Source organism: Malaclemys terrapin, chromosome 19 (genome assembly GCF_027887155.1).
Source record: "Malaclemys terrapin pileata isolate rMalTer1 chromosome 19, rMalTer1.hap1, whole genome shotgun sequence".
NCBI classification, from domain to species: domain Eukaryota; kingdom Metazoa; phylum Chordata; order Testudines; family Emydidae; genus Malaclemys; species Malaclemys terrapin.
Genome location: NC_071523.1, coordinates 12,609,215 through 12,627,858, shown reverse-complemented (window position 1 = coordinate 12,627,858; position 18,644 = coordinate 12,609,215). Strand labels below are relative to the sequence as shown.

Sequence of the window (18,644 nt, the reverse complement as noted above, 5' to 3'; positions counted from 1 at the left end):
CTACGGGCCCATCCAGCAGACCTCATCCTCTCCCTGATATAAAGGGAGGCTGCTGGGGTTTCTAAACTGGGGGTGTTGTAGGGTGGATAAAGAGCGCTAGATTGAGCCTAGTTAATCACTTTGACTTGTGGCCTAACTCAGATCGGAGGGTTTCAAGACCCATGGGTTGATTCCTTAGAGATTACTTACTATCAGCATATTGAGAAAGTTACCAAACACTTTACTTTTTTTTTATCACTCCCCATTTTTCCTTACTTGCCTCTACCTCACACACCCTGCAAAACATATCCAGTATAATTGCTAATTTAATTTTTGCATTTAAATTAATAGATGTATAAATCTACTAGTAACTAACTTTTATATTCACAGAGTATCATTGACCCCTACTTTGTCATTCAAATATTGTTTACAGGTTTGCTCTGGTAGAAGTCTAGGACTTTTGCCACTGATTTCAATGGGAGGAGGTTCACCTGTCCACATTAAATTACTTTAAATTATTTAATATCTTTTCATAAGCAGCAGGGGTGTTGGCACTAATTTTAAACTTTCCTGTGGTAGACCTTAAACCATCTTGCACTCTCTTCTTGATCTTGGTTATCTGTGCTCAAGGCTTCTCCCATCAACTAGCTCCCTTTTAACTGCTCAGCAACTGCACTTTCTTTTTGTGGCTGAATTTATAGTCCCATCTAAGAAAGAAGCAAGTAGGTGCTGCTGTGTGTATTCTTTTAAATTTACTATCGGGCCCCTTCAGTGAGACCCTAGGGGCTGGGCCCACAGCTTTCTGTACTAGAACAAAATCCCCCAGGCACAGCCTAGTGTCCTGGAACAGGATTGAACTACCCCCAGCATTATCCGAGCTCAAGGCACTCCGTGCCCTTGGGAAGGGGCTATGCTGCGGTAGAGCTAGATACTGTTTGGTTCACTTGTTTTAGAGGCAATAGGTCCCTACAACTGTCTGCTCTCAGGGCACTGCTGGGCTTGTGCAATCTCCCAGAATGCTCTGCAGTTGGCAGCTGAGGTACTGCCTACTGGTGATTGTGCCTCTGGGGCCTTACAGCTGCCCTGACTTAGGGTGATTACAGGCTGAGCCTGAATGTGGTCCCTCCCTGCTCAGGGGGCGGCTTGAACTAGTTCCCTTACAAACAGTTCAGGGGCCTAGTGTGGACAAGGCCTTTGCTCACCCTCCTGAGGGCTCAATTCCCTCAGGGCCTGTGGCTAGAGGGGATGCCTCAGAGCAGGGCCCTGCTCCCTTGGGGCCACCCTGCTGCGGCCTTGCTCCCTGGAGCTGAGGAAAACTTCAGCCCTGACACAACTCTCTCCTGCAGGCAGATGGCTGAGCCCGGGTTTGCAGCTGGTGAGTTTGGGTTGGGTGGGGGGGACACTAGCTTTCCTTACGCCCCCTCAGCCTGGTCCCTGAGCGGGGGGTGCAGGTGCCACCGGCAACCTCTTGACCTGCTGCTGTATTTGGGTTTTTTCGTAATGAAAGCAAGGGCGTGACCTGGCCCTGACCCTCAACCAGCGCCAGGAGCTCTGGCAGGCGGGGGGCGCCCCGGGAAGGACACAAGTGCAGGCAGGGAGCCGGGCGCAGACAGGAGCCTGAGCGGGGCAGCGCAGGACACCGCGTGCCCAGGCTGGGACCCAGCAGCGACCCGCGCAGCCGGGACCCCCCGTTCCCTCCTCCAGCTCCGTGCGCCCCCGGCGAGGGGCGCGGAGAGCGGGTGCCATGGACGGCGCAGCGTCCGGGGCGCTGGGTCCCCAGCCGGAGCCGCCGGTGGGAGCCGGGCAGGGCGCGGGGGAGGCTGCCCCGGAGCCCGCCGCCCCCCAGAAGCCCCCTTACTCGTACGTGGCGCTGATCGCCATGGCCATCCGGGAGAGCCCGGAGCAGCGGCTGCCGCTGAGCGGCATCTACCGGTACATCGTGGGGCGCTTCCCCTACTACCGGCTGGGCCAGAAGGGCTGGCAGAACAGCATCCGCCACAACCTCAGCCTCAACGCCTGCTTCCTCAAGGTGCCCCGGGAGCGGGGCGCCGAGCGCAAGGGCAGCTACTGGACCCTGGACCCGGCCTTCCACGACATGTTCCAGCAGGGCAACTACCGGCGCCGGCGGCGGGTCAAGAGACCCCAGCGGGCCCCCCTGGGGGGGCCCGGCCCGGCCCCCGCCTGCCTCACCTGCCAGGAGCTGCCCTACCACCTGCCCCACCAGAGCCCCCCGGCCGCCTACCTGGTGGGCAGCGCCTGGGCGTCCCCGGGGCAAGCCCCGCCGAGCTGCCCCCCGTGCACGGTGCCCCTGAGTGGCTACGGCCCCTACCCGCGGCTGCTGCTGCCCGGAGGGGTGGCGCATCAGCAGCTGAGCCCTGCGACGGGGGGGCCTGGCTGTCCTTACCAGCAGCCCCCGGATCTGCCCTTCATGCGTTACTGGGGGGAGCAGGAGAGACCCTTCGGCGCCTTGCCCGCCGGCATAGACCTGTGATTCCTTGGCCGTCGGACAGGAGCGGGCAGTGGGTCTCCCCTTCCCCCTGCTTCTACTCTGAGCGTTGCGGGGAGCCCAGGCTGCGTTTGGATTGATAACGGGGACCCCTCCCTTGTCAAGGCAATAACGGAAGGGGTGTCACAGGCAGGCGAGGTTTGATGCGCGCTGCCGCTAAAGATAAATCGTTGAAAGGTTTTGGGGGAGCCTCGCTGGAGGAAGGGGGTGCAAATTCGGTGGAAAGGGGAACAACGCTTTTGAAAAGAGGCGCCACAGCGGAATGGACTTTGGGAGAGAGCCTGTACTTCCCTTGCTTTGAAAAGGGGAGGAACTGAGACAGTACCCCATTAAGATTTGTGTTTACATTGATAAACTTCGAAGTTCAAATGAATACAGTGAGGTGTGAGTTTCACCCTGCAGCTCTAACTCTCCAAATTGATTCTTCTCCGGGCAGAGGATCCTAGAGGATAGTATTTGTTCTGCAAAACTAGACCCTAATATTTTAGAAATTCCCTGTCTGCAAAGTATTTGAAATAACTAATTTGGGGTCAAAACTTTCTTGTTCCAAGGAAACAATGACGCGTTTCAGACATGTTCCCTGTTAGTTATATAGTTATTGTAGAAGGTGTAATGTGTTGTTTGAGTCAGAATAGTGTTAACATTTTCAGAGACGTTTATTTGTGAAAGCCGCTTTAATTGAAGAAGCATCAAGGACAATAGATTTGAAAACGGTTGGTTGATTGGTACATCTGTTAGGAATTAAAAACCCGTCTATATAATCTTCTGGATTATTGAAGTGATTTAAAGTATGCTGCCTTGTTCATTCTTTCCGGTGGCTCATGAGACACGTGAATTCTCCACTGCATAACCGTTGTTTCTTTTATTGTGTTAAATTCAGTGGTACTAGTGAAACTGGAAATGCCTGACCTTGGGCTGTTAACTGAAAGCAAAAGAAGTTGATCAACTGACATTCCATTTTTAAGTCAAGTCTGAGAATTGTTTTGGGAACTGAAAGTAATGTGCCATCATTTTAAAAAGTGAAATGTAGTTACTTTCTGGAAAATACTTTTTGCAAATGTCCTTCAAAACTTGATTACTGAACTTTTTTTTTTTTTTAAGCACTATGTAAAGGAATACCTTTTTTTTATTTTTTGTTTAAAGATGTTAAATACCAAAGACTTTTGGGATAGATATGATCCTTATGTTTTTATATTTAAGGATAAACTATTTGGGTTGACGTGAAGTCAGAAGGCATTTTATATACTGTTCCTTGTTAGTATAGTTATTGTGAACATGTTTATATAATGGCAATGCAGCAGTGCTTTTGTCATTTACATTTCAGGGGTGGCTTCAGCTCTTTTCCTGCCAAAAAAAGATTCTAAACGCAAATAGTATTTCTAATCGAAATCGCAGGTTGGTTTGTTATAGAAACGAATGGTTGAGATACTATCAGTGTGCATAGCAGCATTTTCTGGTGTGTTACATTTTGAGACTTGTTTAAATAAATATTGGTTACTTTATAAAACATATGGCTTTATTTAAACTAGTTTTTTATTGTGTTGACTTCCCTCCCGCCTTGATTTAAAAGAATGTGTGACCCAAACTAGACCAGAGTTCTAATATTTAATCTTTAAAGTAGTTTTGAACTTGTTCTTCTTCAAAATAACTTCCATAATACAACACAAACAAAATTTTAGCAACCTTAGTAGATTTTAGTTATGGGACTATCCTTTGGTGAAGCAAGTGTGTATATAAGAAATATCCATTTGTTGCAGTATTAAGATTTTCAGAGAAATAAGTAATTTTCCACTGTTGCTTTAATGTGAATCCTAATATATTGTTCAACAAACCACCTGTTGATTATAGTTGAACTTCGGGTATTAAATGCAGAAAAAAAGCTACACAGAGAAATAATTCTGGAATTTTACAGTTGATAAGTTCCATGGAAAAGAGGTTTTTCCCTCACTGAAGTTAATCCACTTTTATGAGATGCGGTAGCTAGGTTGGTAGAAGAATCCTTCTATTGACCTAGCTGCATTTACACGTCGGGGGGCTAGGTCGACCTAACTACGGTGCTCAGGATGCAAAATTTTTCACAGCCCTGAGCAGCTTAGGTAGGTCAATCCAATTTTGAAGTATAGACCAGGCTTTAGACTCCCCTAGAAGTTAATGAGAGACAAAGACAGACTACAGAAGAGGCAGCGGAAGGAGTAAAATAAACTGTAGAGACCTGAGATAAATTCAATGTGTTACTGGAGCCTCTGCTAAGATGGAATTTTTTTCCACAGTCACTGTTAAGGGGTGTGTGTGTGTGTGTGTGTGTGTGTGTGTAACTTAAAAAGGAAATTTTGTTTTTTTCCTCTCTCATATCTCAATCTTTGAATGGGCTTTCCTCAGATTTATATATATTCTCTCGCTGTGTATGAAATACATATGAATTATAAAATATATTCAACAAAAACCCTAGACTGGAAGCAGAGATGGAAAGTCTAGTCCCAGAGGAGATCTTTTTAGAAAGTTATCACCAAGCAAAAAGAAGTTGTTAATGGAAGTTCATGTTCTTTAACATTTGCTGCTATATAGCATATATATCAAATATGCATAATATGTAAGACTGTGTCTATGAGTGGGAGAGAAATAAACCTTTCAAAAATCTCCATAATAAAAGGAGACAACTGATTGGTTTTGTGCTTTATTACAGAGATCAGGACTTGTTGGATAGTGAGACATTCTGATACAAGGAAAGGCAACACACTGTCTGCAAATGAGGGAAAACCCCATGCAGGACTTGCAGTTACTGGTTGGCAGCCACAGGTGAAATGTACAAGACCTATCTCATAGAACTGGAAGGGACCTCGAAAGGTCATAGAGTCCAGCCCCCTGCCTTCACTAGCAGGACCAAGTACTCAGGGCTGGCTCCAGGCACCAGCTTGCCAAGCAGGTGCTTGGAGCGGCCTCTCTGGAGAGGGGCGGCACGTCCAGCTATTCGGCGGCAATTCGGCGGATGGTCCCTCACTACCCCTCGGAGCGAAGGACCTCCCGCCTAATTGCCACTGCAGACCACGACCGCGGCTTGCTTTTTTTTTTTTTTTTGCCACTTGGGGCGGCAAAAACCCTGGAGCCGGCCCTGCGAGTACTGATTTTTGCCCCAGATCCCTAGGTGGCCCCCTCAAGGATTGAACTCGCAACCCTGGGTTTAGCAGGCCAATGCTCAACAGATTCGGCTCTCCTGCTGTTGGCATCTATAACAGTCCAGCTTCCATCAGAGTGCATGTTAGCCTTTCAAAACTAGGTAGAAGAACTTTGAAAATAATGATTTCCATTTAAATAGGGTGGTGAATTGTTTTGTTTAGTTTTTCAGTGATTTGGCCTGTTTCTAGAAGTGTGAATGGGCAGCCAGGGTCTGAGCTTCTAAACTGTTGGCAGGGGTATGATTCGTGGGGGAGGGGAGGGCAGGGGAAGGTAGTGGTAATAGTCTGCTCTGTTCTTCCCGTAATCCCAAAATGTGAACGCAATCCCAGAGAAGAGGAATGCTTCTGCTAAAAGAAACCATAGTGAAATGGTGACTTTTAAAATATTGTGTCATGGCTTCAGAGCCAACACCACCAGTGTGATGAAAGGCGTAAGTTCATACCTTTCATCTACAGCTATTGTTTTGGGCTGTCTGCAGACTCAGGAAGATAAACACACCAGTTTATATTTAGTTCACATTCAGAAAATGTTATTTGCAGCCACATTAGGGAAGTCTTAGATTGCAAACTCTCTGGGGCAGGGACCATCTTTGTTCTGTATTTGTACAGCGCCTAGCACAGTGTGGTCCTGGTATATAACTGGGCCTCCTAGGTGCTACTGCAATACAAATAATGAGAACAATTTTTTAATGTTAAACAAAAATTGTGCAGAAACTGATGGGGTCACCACAGACATGCTGGTCTGGAAGGCCACCAAATACCACCAAATACCACCAACCCCTAGCAATTGGATATTTCAGCTGAGGCTACTAGCTGAGGGTGAAAAAGTGCTTTATTCCTGACAGCAGTTAGATGTTTGGTGTGCATGAAAGCATTAGATAGTAATGCTCTAACCCGGGGGGAGGGGGGCAGGAGGAAGTATTTTTTGTGTCCCCCAAGGGTCCCCTGACTTTTTCTCTGGCTCACTTCCCACCCTCATTTTATTACCACGTGCTAGCCAAAGGGGGTCAGATGGGACTCCTTAGATTCCATCAGTGTGCCTCCTGTATCATCAAAGTGGGGCAGGGTACAGGGCGTTCATCTCTGGTTGCTAAAATGTTATAATTTTTAAATTTTCGTGCTTGTGAGAGGTGCCGAAGACCAAGAGTCTCCCTCCCATGCACAAAACAAACACTGCATCAGCTGTGCAAGTGTCTCCATACTGCTCCACTTGTGTGCATTGCCATTGCCCTTAGCTTCTCTCTTAAGACTGCAAAAAATGGTTCAATTTCCCTGTGGGTTTTAATTCTGCAGGTAGCTGGACTGAGACCATCAACTCCTTGAACACGGGGTACTGAGCAGCCACCCAAGTGGTAACAGCTTTCAGTTGCTACTTGCATGGGTTTTCATTCAAGCCAGTGACTTTGAGGTGACTCTGATTTGTATTTTCAGTCCTGTAAGTCATCCACTCACCGTTCTCTATCTACAAGGGGAGAGCGGGTTTTCATTAGTATGGTGATGTAGTCTTCTTCCTAGGCTTGGCTGCAGGTTAACTTCATTCTTGGTCCTGGCTCTATCCTGTGGTGGAGAGGGGAAGAGTCTCTATTTTCCTAACTGTAGGAATTGCTGTACCTAGGCCCAGTGACCCAATATATGCAGCTTCCTTTGCATTTCATGAATTTAAAACCAAACATCCTGTAGCTGGAGTCACATAAGGTAGTTTCTGTTGGATAAGGAAAACCATCTAACAGACTTTTTTTTAGAGTTGTGATAGGTCTCCGATTCATTACTAAGGAACTGAAAGGGTGTTTGTCTCTATTGAGCTTATACTTTGACCTTTGGTATTCAGCAGTAGAGTATCCTAGACTGAATCAAACAAAGCATGAAACATGTAAACTCAAGTCACAAGTATTGCTCTGTGTGTAAAAAGTTATCCAGCTCCCTTAATTTAAGAAAACAGGCAGTGTGGAGAGGTCGGCCATTTAATATAGGGCAAGCACGCTCATGGGCTTTAAAGGCAGAAAAAGCCAAGTGATTAGCGCCCACGTTTTTAGAGGCACTGAACAAACCCAGCTCCCAATGAAGTCAATGGGAACTGCAAGTGCTCTGCAACTTTGAAAATCAGGCCATAAACCTTATATCTGAAATCTCATGGCAAATCCTAGGAGTGAGATGGAAATTCTTTAGTCAGGCAATTAGACTGTATAGTATGACCTACAGATTGTAGCAAAGTCTGGAATATTTGCTCCATTGTCTGTCTTCTCTGCTTTGTGTGGATAACCTCATGGGTTTTGTGGTATTGCGCTACGTGGGCATCGTAACATTGATGATGACAACTGAATACCACGCAGTTACCAAGACCTGGGACAAAGTGTCAAGATGTTGTTATGAGAGAGACTAAGCAAAGAAAAAATAATTTGCTGGAATGAACACATGCCCACACATTTTGTATATTTGAATGGGATGAAGGGACCTTTGATGCATAATGGAGAGGTTTTAGATGGCACTGCATTTAATTGGGGTGAGGTGACTTGTGGAGCCCTGTAGGGATCATCATTGTGTTATGCTCGAACATCTATGTGAGATTGTAAATGATCTGGAAGATGGAAGTAAATTGCATGTTAATTAAATTCACAGATGGTCTCAAGCTACAAGGTGATGCAGATCCATGGGGAACAAAGAAGGAAGTACAGGGTGATTCAGAGATGCTGGAAAATTTGGCAGAAACTCATAGATTTGAAAGGGAGGAGGACATAGCTTTTGTGATTAACCAACCCTCTCTCTTCTCCTCCCTTCCCTGTCCCTCCCCACCCCCGAAAAATAAAGAAAAATACAGTAGAAACCAACCTCCTCTTTGTTATTATCTCCTAAGGAAAAACCCAGAGGCCTTCCATGACTTTGATAAGGCCAACAGAACGTGACTCTGTCTTACCAATGAAATAAGTGAACTCTAGAATTGCTGCCCCCTGCTGAGAATGCTCTGCCACCGTCCCCCAGGCTTTGATCTATGGATTCGTAGCTCCAGCATCGTAAGCTGATCTCAGTAGTTGCAATGGTACATACAGGGGAGGTGCTGTCTGATAGGCAGAAGCCGAAGTATGCTGGGGTGGGGGAATGGAAGGGAGTCGTCAGAACTAATGCTGAAAGACCCCGGTGGATGGCAAGGTCTACATTCAAAATTATGGCCAGTTTAACAGTGTCCCTGGGGGCGGGGAGGGGATAATATTTGAATGACATGCCTACATTGGCAAAATCCCTAGTGTGGATGCCCTTATATAGGGGGGGGAAGTGCTTTTGCTGGTAGAGCTATTTCCCCCCAGGGAACTGGTATAGGCTACACCAGGAAAAGCATTTTCTTGCCAGTAGAAGCTGCATGTACGCTAGGAGAGTTTGCCATATAGCTATACCTGTATAGTTATATTGGCCAGCTTTTCTGTTGTAGAGTAGACTTGTAACTGTGACCAGCACGTTGGATATGAGCCCATAAAGTATGAATAGAACTGGCCTTTTAGCCACCTTGAGCTATATACAGAGAAGCATCTAATTAAAAACCGGAGGTGGTAGTCTTCCTCTATGCAGCGTTGCTAAGCTCCTATTTGGAGTTTTATTTGCAACTTTGGAACACCTAACTGTCGTTACAATCCAGGCATTATGTAGTAGTTTTTGTTCAAGGCTCTCAATACATTTCACAAGCATTAACAATTTAAGCCTTGTGCATCACTGTGAGATAGGTCTCCATTTTACAGATGGAAAAACTGAGCCACGGAGATGGCATGTGACTTGCTAATGGTCACATGAGGAGCCTGGTATAGCTGGGAAGAGAATCCAGGTCTTCCAAGTCTCAGTCCTGTGCTTGAACCCCAAGGTCATAGGCAAGTTAAAGAGGAGAATAGGAGAAGCAACAAAGAGAGAAAGTGAGTGGAGGAAGCATTATAAGAATTAAATATATACAGCTTGGTTAAAAAGGACAAGAGTGGGAAATTGACCATAATCTATAATGGGATGGAATAAAATAAAACACAGTTTAGACTGGACACGAAGAAATATTTTCTAACAATAGTTAAACTAGACCAGCGGTGGCCAACCTGTGGCTCCGGAGCCACATGCGGCTCTTCAGAAGTTAATATGCGTCTCCTTGTCTAGGCACCGACTCCGGGGCTGTAGCTACAGGTGCCAACATGCCGGGGGGGTGCTCACTGCTCACCCCCTGGCTCTGCCACAGGCCCTGCCCCCACTCCACCCCTTCTCATCCCCTCCCCTGAGCCTGCCATGCCCTCACTCCGCCCACTCCCACCCAGAGCCTCCTGCATGCCATGAAACAGCTGATCGGGATGTGCGGGGAGGGAGAGGGAGGTGCTGATTGGCGGGGCTGCTGGTGGGTGGGAGCCGCTGGGGGCGGGGCAGGGTGGAGCTGATTGGGGGGGCACTGCTGATGTATTACTGTGGCTCTTTGGCAATGTACATTGGTAAATTCTGGCTCCTTCTCAGGCTCAGGTTGGCCATCCCTGAACTAGACAGTAGCTTTTCAAAGGGACCTGTTAGATTTGCATCCCTAGTTGTTGTTTTGTTGTTTGTATTACAGTAGCACCTAGGAGCTCCAGTCTTGGGCAAACGCCCCACTGTGCTAGGTGCTGTACAAACACAGAAAAAGGCAACAGACCCTGTCCCAAGATCCTTATAATCCCGGTAAATTACTCACACTTAGGCTGGACAAAGCATGGAACAGTCCTGCACTTAAGAAGAGAGAGACTAGCTCTTTCTGACCCTAATACTGTAGTTATGAATATTTTTAAATATCTCTTGTTTCAGCTTCCAGAGATGAATTTAGAGTGACTTTAGAGCTTGAGATGCTCCACTACTACAGTGAGGAGCATGGTATACATGTTTAGCTAGACCTGGCCAAGATTACAAAAGTGACCAGTGAATCTGGGTGCCTGACGTGGGACATGTCATTGGAGGCTGATTCTGAAAACCAAACTCTTTTTAAGGTGTTTTAAGCTGGGCACCCAAAACCAGACCTCCTAACAGCTCTGGTTTTGTGGGACTGTCCCACTTTGACTCCCCAAACCCTCTGTTCGGGTTGAAGCAGCAGCTCCTGTGAGTATGATTTTGCATGCCTCCCAACGTTTCAAGTGGCTAAAGCGGGGGAGGGGGGGGGGTAGGCCAAACCTGAGCAACACTAGTGCAATGCTAGGAGCCAGGTCACGATATCTGGAGCAGGAAGCCAAGCTCAGCCAGCCCTGCAGGATAGGAGCTGCCACTAGAGGGTGAGTGTGTGTGGGTGCGGGGTCACTCTGCAACTTCCCCACCCCAACAAGCCTCCCACTGCCGGGCAGCACCCATTCCCCAGGGCCTCCTACTTCCAGGGGACAGCACTCAGTCCCCCCACCTCAGGCCCTTCCAGCCCTAGAGGCAGGACCACTTTAGCCACTGGAAATGTTGGGAGGTATGCAAAATCAGTCATTTTTGAAAATCTGGGCCCTGGCTTATTGTTCATTCCCTTGTCGATGTACGATTTTACTGATTGGGCACGCTTCTCTTCGTGTGTCTGACACCTTTCAAAGATTTGCCAATCTCTCATCTGTGAGAGATTCTTTCAGGAATTCACCCTTATAGTGAATTCTGGCTTTGAAAGGGATAATTACAAAAACACAAAACAACTCATCATGCTTTCCGGGGAGCAGTTCTAGCTTTTAATTTAGGTGTTTGAATTTAAGTATAATAAGTAAACAGCACCTCTTGTCTCTGTAATCATATTCACAACAACCACATTCCAGGCCCTATTGCTTTTCTCCGCAAAGTGTTCTCTGTCTAGTAAAAAGGAAGTTGTGATCAGATAATATCTGAATACTGCTTCAAACTTTGTTTTATTTAGTGATTGCAGTGGATGCATCTGCACTAAGCGTGTTTAACATGTATGGCAATATTTGTATCTAATTAAATGTCAGAAAGTCTGTTTATATGATGTTCACTTTAAAAAGCCTAGGAAATACAAAACTAAGGAGGAGAGTAAATCCCAAAACGCAGCAATGGGAAACTGAGTGGACTGTCAAGTCTTAACGTCAGTTTTTTTTCTTGTGCCTGAGCGATGCTGCTTTGAAGAGAGAGAATCCTGGGGATGGTGTGCGTGATAAAGCTACCATTGAAATGTCTGGTGGGGGCAGAGGGATATATGAATGGATCAGATCATTGGTGATGGCAACTATAGGTCATCCGTTCTAACCCAGCCTGGCTCAGGGTTGAGGCAGTACAGGGGAAGCTTGGGCTGCTGCTGCCTGCACTGTAGTTGCTGTGTGGACAAACAGGAGATTTCAGTCATCAGGGCCATGACTCCGGGACCTTTCCCAGGACTATACTCACTGTTGTTCAATTTGGTGTCTTTGTGCATTGGATGAAAGGGAGCAGATGTTAAGAGTGAAATACTGATCCTCGCTGGAGGGAAACCATTACAAAGCTGAGTAAAATGAAACTGGCAAAGGATGAGAATCTCCCAGTAATTAAGGTAGCAGGAAGGAACCAAAATATGGTAAACCCCCTTCAGAGATGGGACTGCACAGGGGGCTAAGTCTTGTTTTGGATATTTAAAGCTTCTGAAAGCCAAGGTAAATCAGCTTACCGGCCAAGAAATACTTTGACAGATAGCACTGGTCTCCTCCTCTCCACTTAACTATCTCATCATTTTAACTATTATTGCAGGGTTTATCCTAGAAACAGCCCTAGAGAAAAGGTGCCCACATTCCAATGGGAAACACCTGATGCTCATCCTTCAAGTCTCAGTAACTGATAAAACAAAAGACGGTCTTGCTGGGTGCGTTTTTGGAGGGCAGGATCTCCTCTTACTCTCCTCCCAATGCACACGCTCTGTCAAGTCCAACATGGAGGCAGCTTTCCTGCTAGGAGGAAGATTGGGCATAGAACTTGTTGGCAGCTTTTTGACAAAATGTTTTTTTTTGTCTTAAAATGCTGATTTGTTGAAACCCAAACTTCACACAAAAACTTATCAGTTTTGATGAACAGGATGAACTTCAACCTGGGTCTATGAATGCCTCATGAATGCCCTAACCACTGGGCTACAGAGTCTCTCTGTTTCTTTAACTCTCACCTGGTGGAACTGTTCCATTTTTTATGAATTAAATATTAATTGGACTAGAGAGAGGGGCCCTGACCTGGGATCTGGAAGCCCTAGATTTAGGTCTCTGCTCTGAATCAAGCAGAGCACCCCTCTTAAACCCTCTTGATGAACCCTTCCTTGGGAAGGTTTCTCAGGTCTAGAATGGGATTTCTGGTCAAAACCAGAGAGAAAAACCCACTCTAGAATAGCCAGTAACCTGGTGGCTAAGGCACATGCATCCCAGGTGTGTATTTCTTTTTCTATGTGTGGTGTCCCCCCTCCCCCCCCCCCCCCCCAGTAAATTTTGTTGGAAGTTTTTGGTTTCATTCCACATCAGAATAGAACCAAATGTCAAAACCCTGAAATATTTTATAAAACAGAATTCTTCTTTTCTGGCCGGCCTTAGTTGGGTCCAGTGCACTCTGGAACACATCGGTGCTGTTCCCACAGTTGGCCACAGGGAGACACTGGAGAGCAGCATGAGGCGCTCCCTCTCCTTCCAGTCCATAACATCCTTCCCTTTGAGCACATGGATTTCCCATCAGAGGGGAGGATCTAGCGCTACCTGTTGTGCCATAGGGTGTCCAATGGCTTAGAGTGGAAAGCTAGCCACCCAAGGGGAGATCTAGGCAAGCTTTAGTTAAGTGAGGTGGCGGGGGTTGTAATCTGCTGATGTGTGGTTTGCGGGGGAGGCAGAGGGAGGCAATATATGTTGAGTATATCAGGAATGGTCTTTCAGTCTCCTCTGCTGGGTAGATACAGTGCTCGTGTCTGGATTCGAGGTGTGGGCAGATAAAAGACAAGGAGAAATATATAGAAGGGGGACCCCACTTCTCCACCTCCACGGTGCTCATTGCTTTTACTCTTAATAAGTGCATCTCACTGGCGTGGTCATGGCCTTTAAGGCGGCATGGGAACATTCTTTCCGCAGGTGAGCGGTTACCCTGAAAAGGGGAGACTAATGCTGGCATGAAAGCTCCCTAGCTATTCATCAGACACCTGGGTAGTGCTGGTCAGGAAATGGAGGTGTCTTTCCACTGAAAAGTTAATTTTTTTTGGCGGGGAAAAAAAAAACCCTAAATCAAAATATTTTTATTCCAAAATGCTAACACAGTGCCTCATGGGAGTTGTAGTTCAAGTGCTTCTGTGAGCTTCCTGGTTGGAGCATGGGAGCCCTGGCTGGTGAGGAGAGGTGGTGCATCATGGGAGTCTCTGGCCATGTGCATGATGAGATGTAATCTGGCTGGGAGACAGGTCTATTGAAGAGAATGGGCATATAAGGCAGCTGAACTACAGCTCCCAGAAGGCATGGCGACCTTGTATCCAAATAGAAACATTTTGGGGTTTGGGCATTAGTTTTTTTTTTTATTGAAAAATTGTTTTTTGTTTGTTTGTTTTGTTTTTGTTTTTTTTGCAGGAAGTCAACACTTTTCACTGGCTATTTCCTTTAGTCAATTCCCCCTCCCAATTTTCCATCCAAAAACAGTTTCAACAGAAAAATTTTGACCAGCCCTACATCCAACTGCATATTGGGTTGAATACACAACTGAGATTTCATCTCAGCCTTGATAACCACCTTCGCCTGCCCATGTGTGCAATGCTTTTGGCTTGATATTGAGAGAGAGACTTGGTAGCGGGGCAAGATAGTTGCAGGTTGAAAGCTAACTGGTATCTCCTTACAAATACTCCTCTTCTCCCCCCCCCCTTTTCTCCCTCTTACTGTGGCTATATTTCATTGAGCTGGAATTCCCTGAATCCCTGGAACCTCATGGGTTTGAATCACATCAGGGTCCGCTCAATAATCCCAAAGTGAATACACTGAGTACCAGGCATGTGTGAGTTCTTTTGGACAGGCCTTGTCATGGAAATCCAGTCTGGCTCAAGGAGAGGGGTAGTGTATGACAGGAAATTCTGGTGGTACTGCAGATTGATCAGTGCGAGTCTGAATTTCAAATTGTGAGTTACATCCCAGTTCGCAATACCTTAACAATGAACGAATACATCCCAGCACCCATCAAGACACAGTAATAATGGTGCAAAATTCTAGATGAACCCCACCCAAAACACCCAAATTTAGGACAAGTTCAGATCTGGTCCTTGAGGCTCATTTTCATCTCTGTGCAAAATACACAGAAGTAACAAGCCTGAGGGAACATGGGAAGGAGGATGGGGGTCTATTCTTCCTTCGTTATGTGCTTGTCACTCCCACGGATGATGCTAAAAGCAGATGGGCATGTGCAAGTCGATAAGAGAATGGTCACTAGAGTTAAGCCAGTTGTCACTTCTTCAGCTCCTGAGTGCTTTACCGCCTGTCGCCACTAGATGGTGCCTTTGTATTGTGCTATTAGGATAGCTTGTCAATACATTGTTTTTAGTCACAGAGGGGTGAAGCACCTACAATTGCTCATCCCCTCTGAAAATGAGGCCATAAATACATCCAGTTGTAAGCAAATCTTATCTAGAGGGTTATTCTGAAAATCCTGGGAGGAGGGGGAGGCCGCTCATCCTTTGGGAGAAGAGCTCAGAAACAAATATCTGTTGTTGTCACTGAGCTACAGGTAAATGAGAATCATCTGCTGCTGACCCTGTCTCAGGACCTGGTCCCAAGATCTTTGTGACCCATTAGGCTATGCTGGGTTAGATTAATTTCAATTAAGGGGCTTGGATATGTGTGTGGACCAGCCAACAGAAATGGCACCCACTGTATCACTAATCAGCGCATATGTGACTCAGGCAGAGTGGTCATGACGCTGGGGTTATGGACTCCGTTGTGCAGAGGTTAAAGCCAAGGACTGGATTTTAAGCTACTTTGCACTGTCTCCTCTGGTGTTTCTCATGCTGCAGTCAGTTTGTCCCACTTCCCAGGTGGTGAGGAAAGAGGCATGCCCCATCAGTGAGCAATTAGATCCTTTTATGCAGAGGTCTTTTATAGGGTTGCCAAGTATTGTCGTTCTCCATGCCTGCCGTGGTAATATTGGCTTTGTCAAAGCCTGGGAGATTGGCCTCAAGCTGGTCTAGCTGTTCAGGAGTATTTGGGGCCATCCTCAGTGGGTTTTATATTCCTGTTAAAGCTGAAGTCTTTTGTTGGTAAATCTCCTCCTCCTCCTGGGTCTGTGTCCATGTGGGTTTCTGTTTAAATGCTGATTTCTTCAGGTCTGTATCATTTTAAGAAAATACAACAATTGTCATTATTATTGTTGGTCCTGCAGATAAACCAGGCTGTGTCTGTTCTCAGCCATAGCCCTCTGTGTGAGCAATATGAAGACTTTTTAAAAACAAACCTAGAACTGGTTAGTTGTATTTCCCCCACTAAGGATTGGAATAGGATGACCTAAACCGCTGTTTTCCACGTAGCTACACTAGGGGGTGCTCTCTGTGCAAGAACAACAAGTGTGGATTTGGGTGGCAGGTCTGGCAGCAGTTTAAACTGTGTGAGGAGCGTCAGGTTTGCATTCAGGGCAAGTTTTGTCCCCTAGTTACCATTTGTGTTTTCACATATGTACCCCAGCTGTAGTGTACTCCCCCTGTGTGTGCACCCGAACAATTCTACACTTGCATGTGCAAGAGACTTTCTACCCACAACACCCAGTAGGGCAAAGGTTTTGCAGGTGCAAAGCCCAACAATTCTATGCATACAGGTGTTAGGATTTTTAAAAGCATGCATGGAGGTATTTGTACTCGTAAAGTGCAGATGCTGGTACATGTGCATGCAATTTTGCATGACTCATGAGATCTGATGAAGGCTATATGGATCTGGGATCCAAACTGGTCCTGCAGTGCAGCTCTGGTAGCCTCTCTTCCCTTGTCTCTTTGCCTCTCCTACCAGACAATGTCTGTCACCCATGCTGAGTTTAGTAATATGCAAAATGAATACTTGAGAAATTGTGGCTGTGAGGGACACCTGCACTGGTACAAGCATGCTGCTTTTGCATTGCACAACCCTACACTTGCAACCCACAAAACCCAACAGGGTGAATAGCTTTTCCACCGACGTCAGGCATAGTGCAGAGAGGTGCTACACTGATGCCCCCCGCCCCACACAGCTCTGCCAATGCATCTCAGTCCTGACCTGCAACACTGCCAACTATCCTAATCTTGAGCAGAAACTGTCAATCGTTCTGAGCTGTACTAGGTTGTTTGGTGGCTTCATGCTATGAACCCAGTTGTCCAATAAAGATTAGGCTGAGATCATCGAATGCATTCTTCCTGCAACCTTATCAGAATTGGAGTCTGGGTCTCCAGAGGCACAAGGCCAGCATGTTTCCCTTCAGCATCACTGAGCTTCTTGTGATATTGTTTCTATTGCTCCTACTTTTATCCAGTTAATTGTACAGTGTAAAAATAGAAGCAGCTGGTCATGGCAATAAAGCTAAGAAGTTGGCAACCCTTTGAGCAACTGTATAAATAAGGATCGCTGATGTTGGCTGTTGGTCTGTGCAGTGGATTGTTTGGCTTTCCCACCCCCACTGACTTTTTGTCCCTAGCTGTTCAGTTCCCTCCTCCCCACTCCTTAATCTCTCAGTGTCATGTACACTGGTGAAACAATAAGGGGCCATGAACAATGATGACTTCCTCAGAATAGAGGCCTCTCCCTCCTCTCCGAAATCACTGGTGATCTCTGAATTCTGAGGGGCCACAGAGCAAGAGGATCCGCCTTCCATCTTTGGTGGGTGCTCATGATTAGGTGAGAAGGAAGGAGAGAGCCACTCAGTAATTAAATGGCTATGCTAAAGAAGCCAAAGGCTGTTACCCCACTTGATTTCATAGAAGGTGCTGTGGTTTGCTGCAGATCCTCGGTAGGCATTTGAAGCTACACATCCAGCACGTCGGGGATAAAGGAAAGTGCTCATTATTAACAAGGGAGAAGAGCAGCCTCTTAGCGGAGTGCATTTCAGGTCCTCCATGTGACCTATGGCAAATGCAACTTTTGGAAGTTCTAGTTGAGTGACAGATCCTGCCCCTTTGTGGCTAGCTTGGAGAGGGCTGGGTTACAGGGATGTAGCTGGCAGTTTCTCATCCAACCGTTAACCCCATAAATGGCCAGCTAGACTGTGGGAGGAGGGCTGAGCTGTGGCAAGGACTAAATAACAGATGTAAATACAGTGAAGAGCAACAGCAGCAGGGGGAAGAGCAGGGGGACAGAAGAACGGGGACAGTCTGTGCCAGGGATGGCACTTATTACTGGGGAATCCACTGCAGACAAACATTCAACAAACTGCTGCTTCCTGATCATTCCCTACACTGATCTGATGCAGGGTTCAGGAACTAGCGTGTCCCATCGTCAGTATACAGAGACCAGGGTTTCAGAACGCGGTGGGTGATTTTGGGTGCCCAAAATCCTTAGTCACTTCTGACAATCTAGCTTAGAACATCTGGAACAGTGAACAGCTGCAGGGCGGGGGGGGGGGGAGTTAGGGGGAGGAGGTGATAGTGGGAGTGGAATGGCTGGCAGCCCTAGGGAAGGCTGGTGACAGAAGGGGAGAGAGAGGAAGCCCGGGAGAGACCCCGCTTACCAATGAAAGTGGGAAAAGCAAGTGGATTCAAAGGGAATAAGGCGGGGGGAGGGAGCTGCCATCAGACTCCTAGAAGTAGAGGTTCCTTTGCTGCAGCTTTGCAGGTCCCCCCCACCCCCCTTACAGTCGCTTGCTATTTCTTCCCTATGTAGGATGGTGTCACTGGACACCTGTATTTGAGGACAGCAGAGGGTGGAGTCATGGCAGACAACACCTTGTTGGCCTGGCAAGCAGAACTCCCCTCCTCCTTTCCCCGGTGGAGTTCCTGGCATCCACCGTGGTCTAGGCATGGTCAGAGCACTTGGGTCTGACCGAGCAGTCATGAAGATCTCGCATGAGGGGGTGTGAGAGAAGCCAAGCTCTGGGGCTCTGCTCCCTCTTTT

The 18,644-nt window shown here is 46.8% G+C and overlaps 1 protein-coding gene across 1 annotated transcript; it reads left to right on the top strand.

Annotated features, from left to right (window-relative positions):
* Window positions 1-1,723: 1,723 nt before the first annotated feature.
* LOC128826198 (forkhead box protein L2-like) lies at window positions 1,724-3,957 on the top strand. Its single transcript, XM_054009358.1, has one exon. It carries the CDS (start codon window positions 1,724-1,726, stop codon window positions 2,468-2,470), a length of 747 nt encoding a protein of 248 aa, XP_053865333.1. The 3' UTR covers window positions 2,471-3,957.
* The last annotated feature ends 14,687 nt before the right edge of the window (window positions 3,958-18,644 follow it).

Excerpts from the sequence above, each read along its gene's own strand:
- LOC128826198 (XM_054009358.1), top strand. The coding sequence starts at position 1,724 with ATGGACGGCGCAGCGTCCGGGGCGCTGGGTCCCCAGCCGGAGCCGCCG.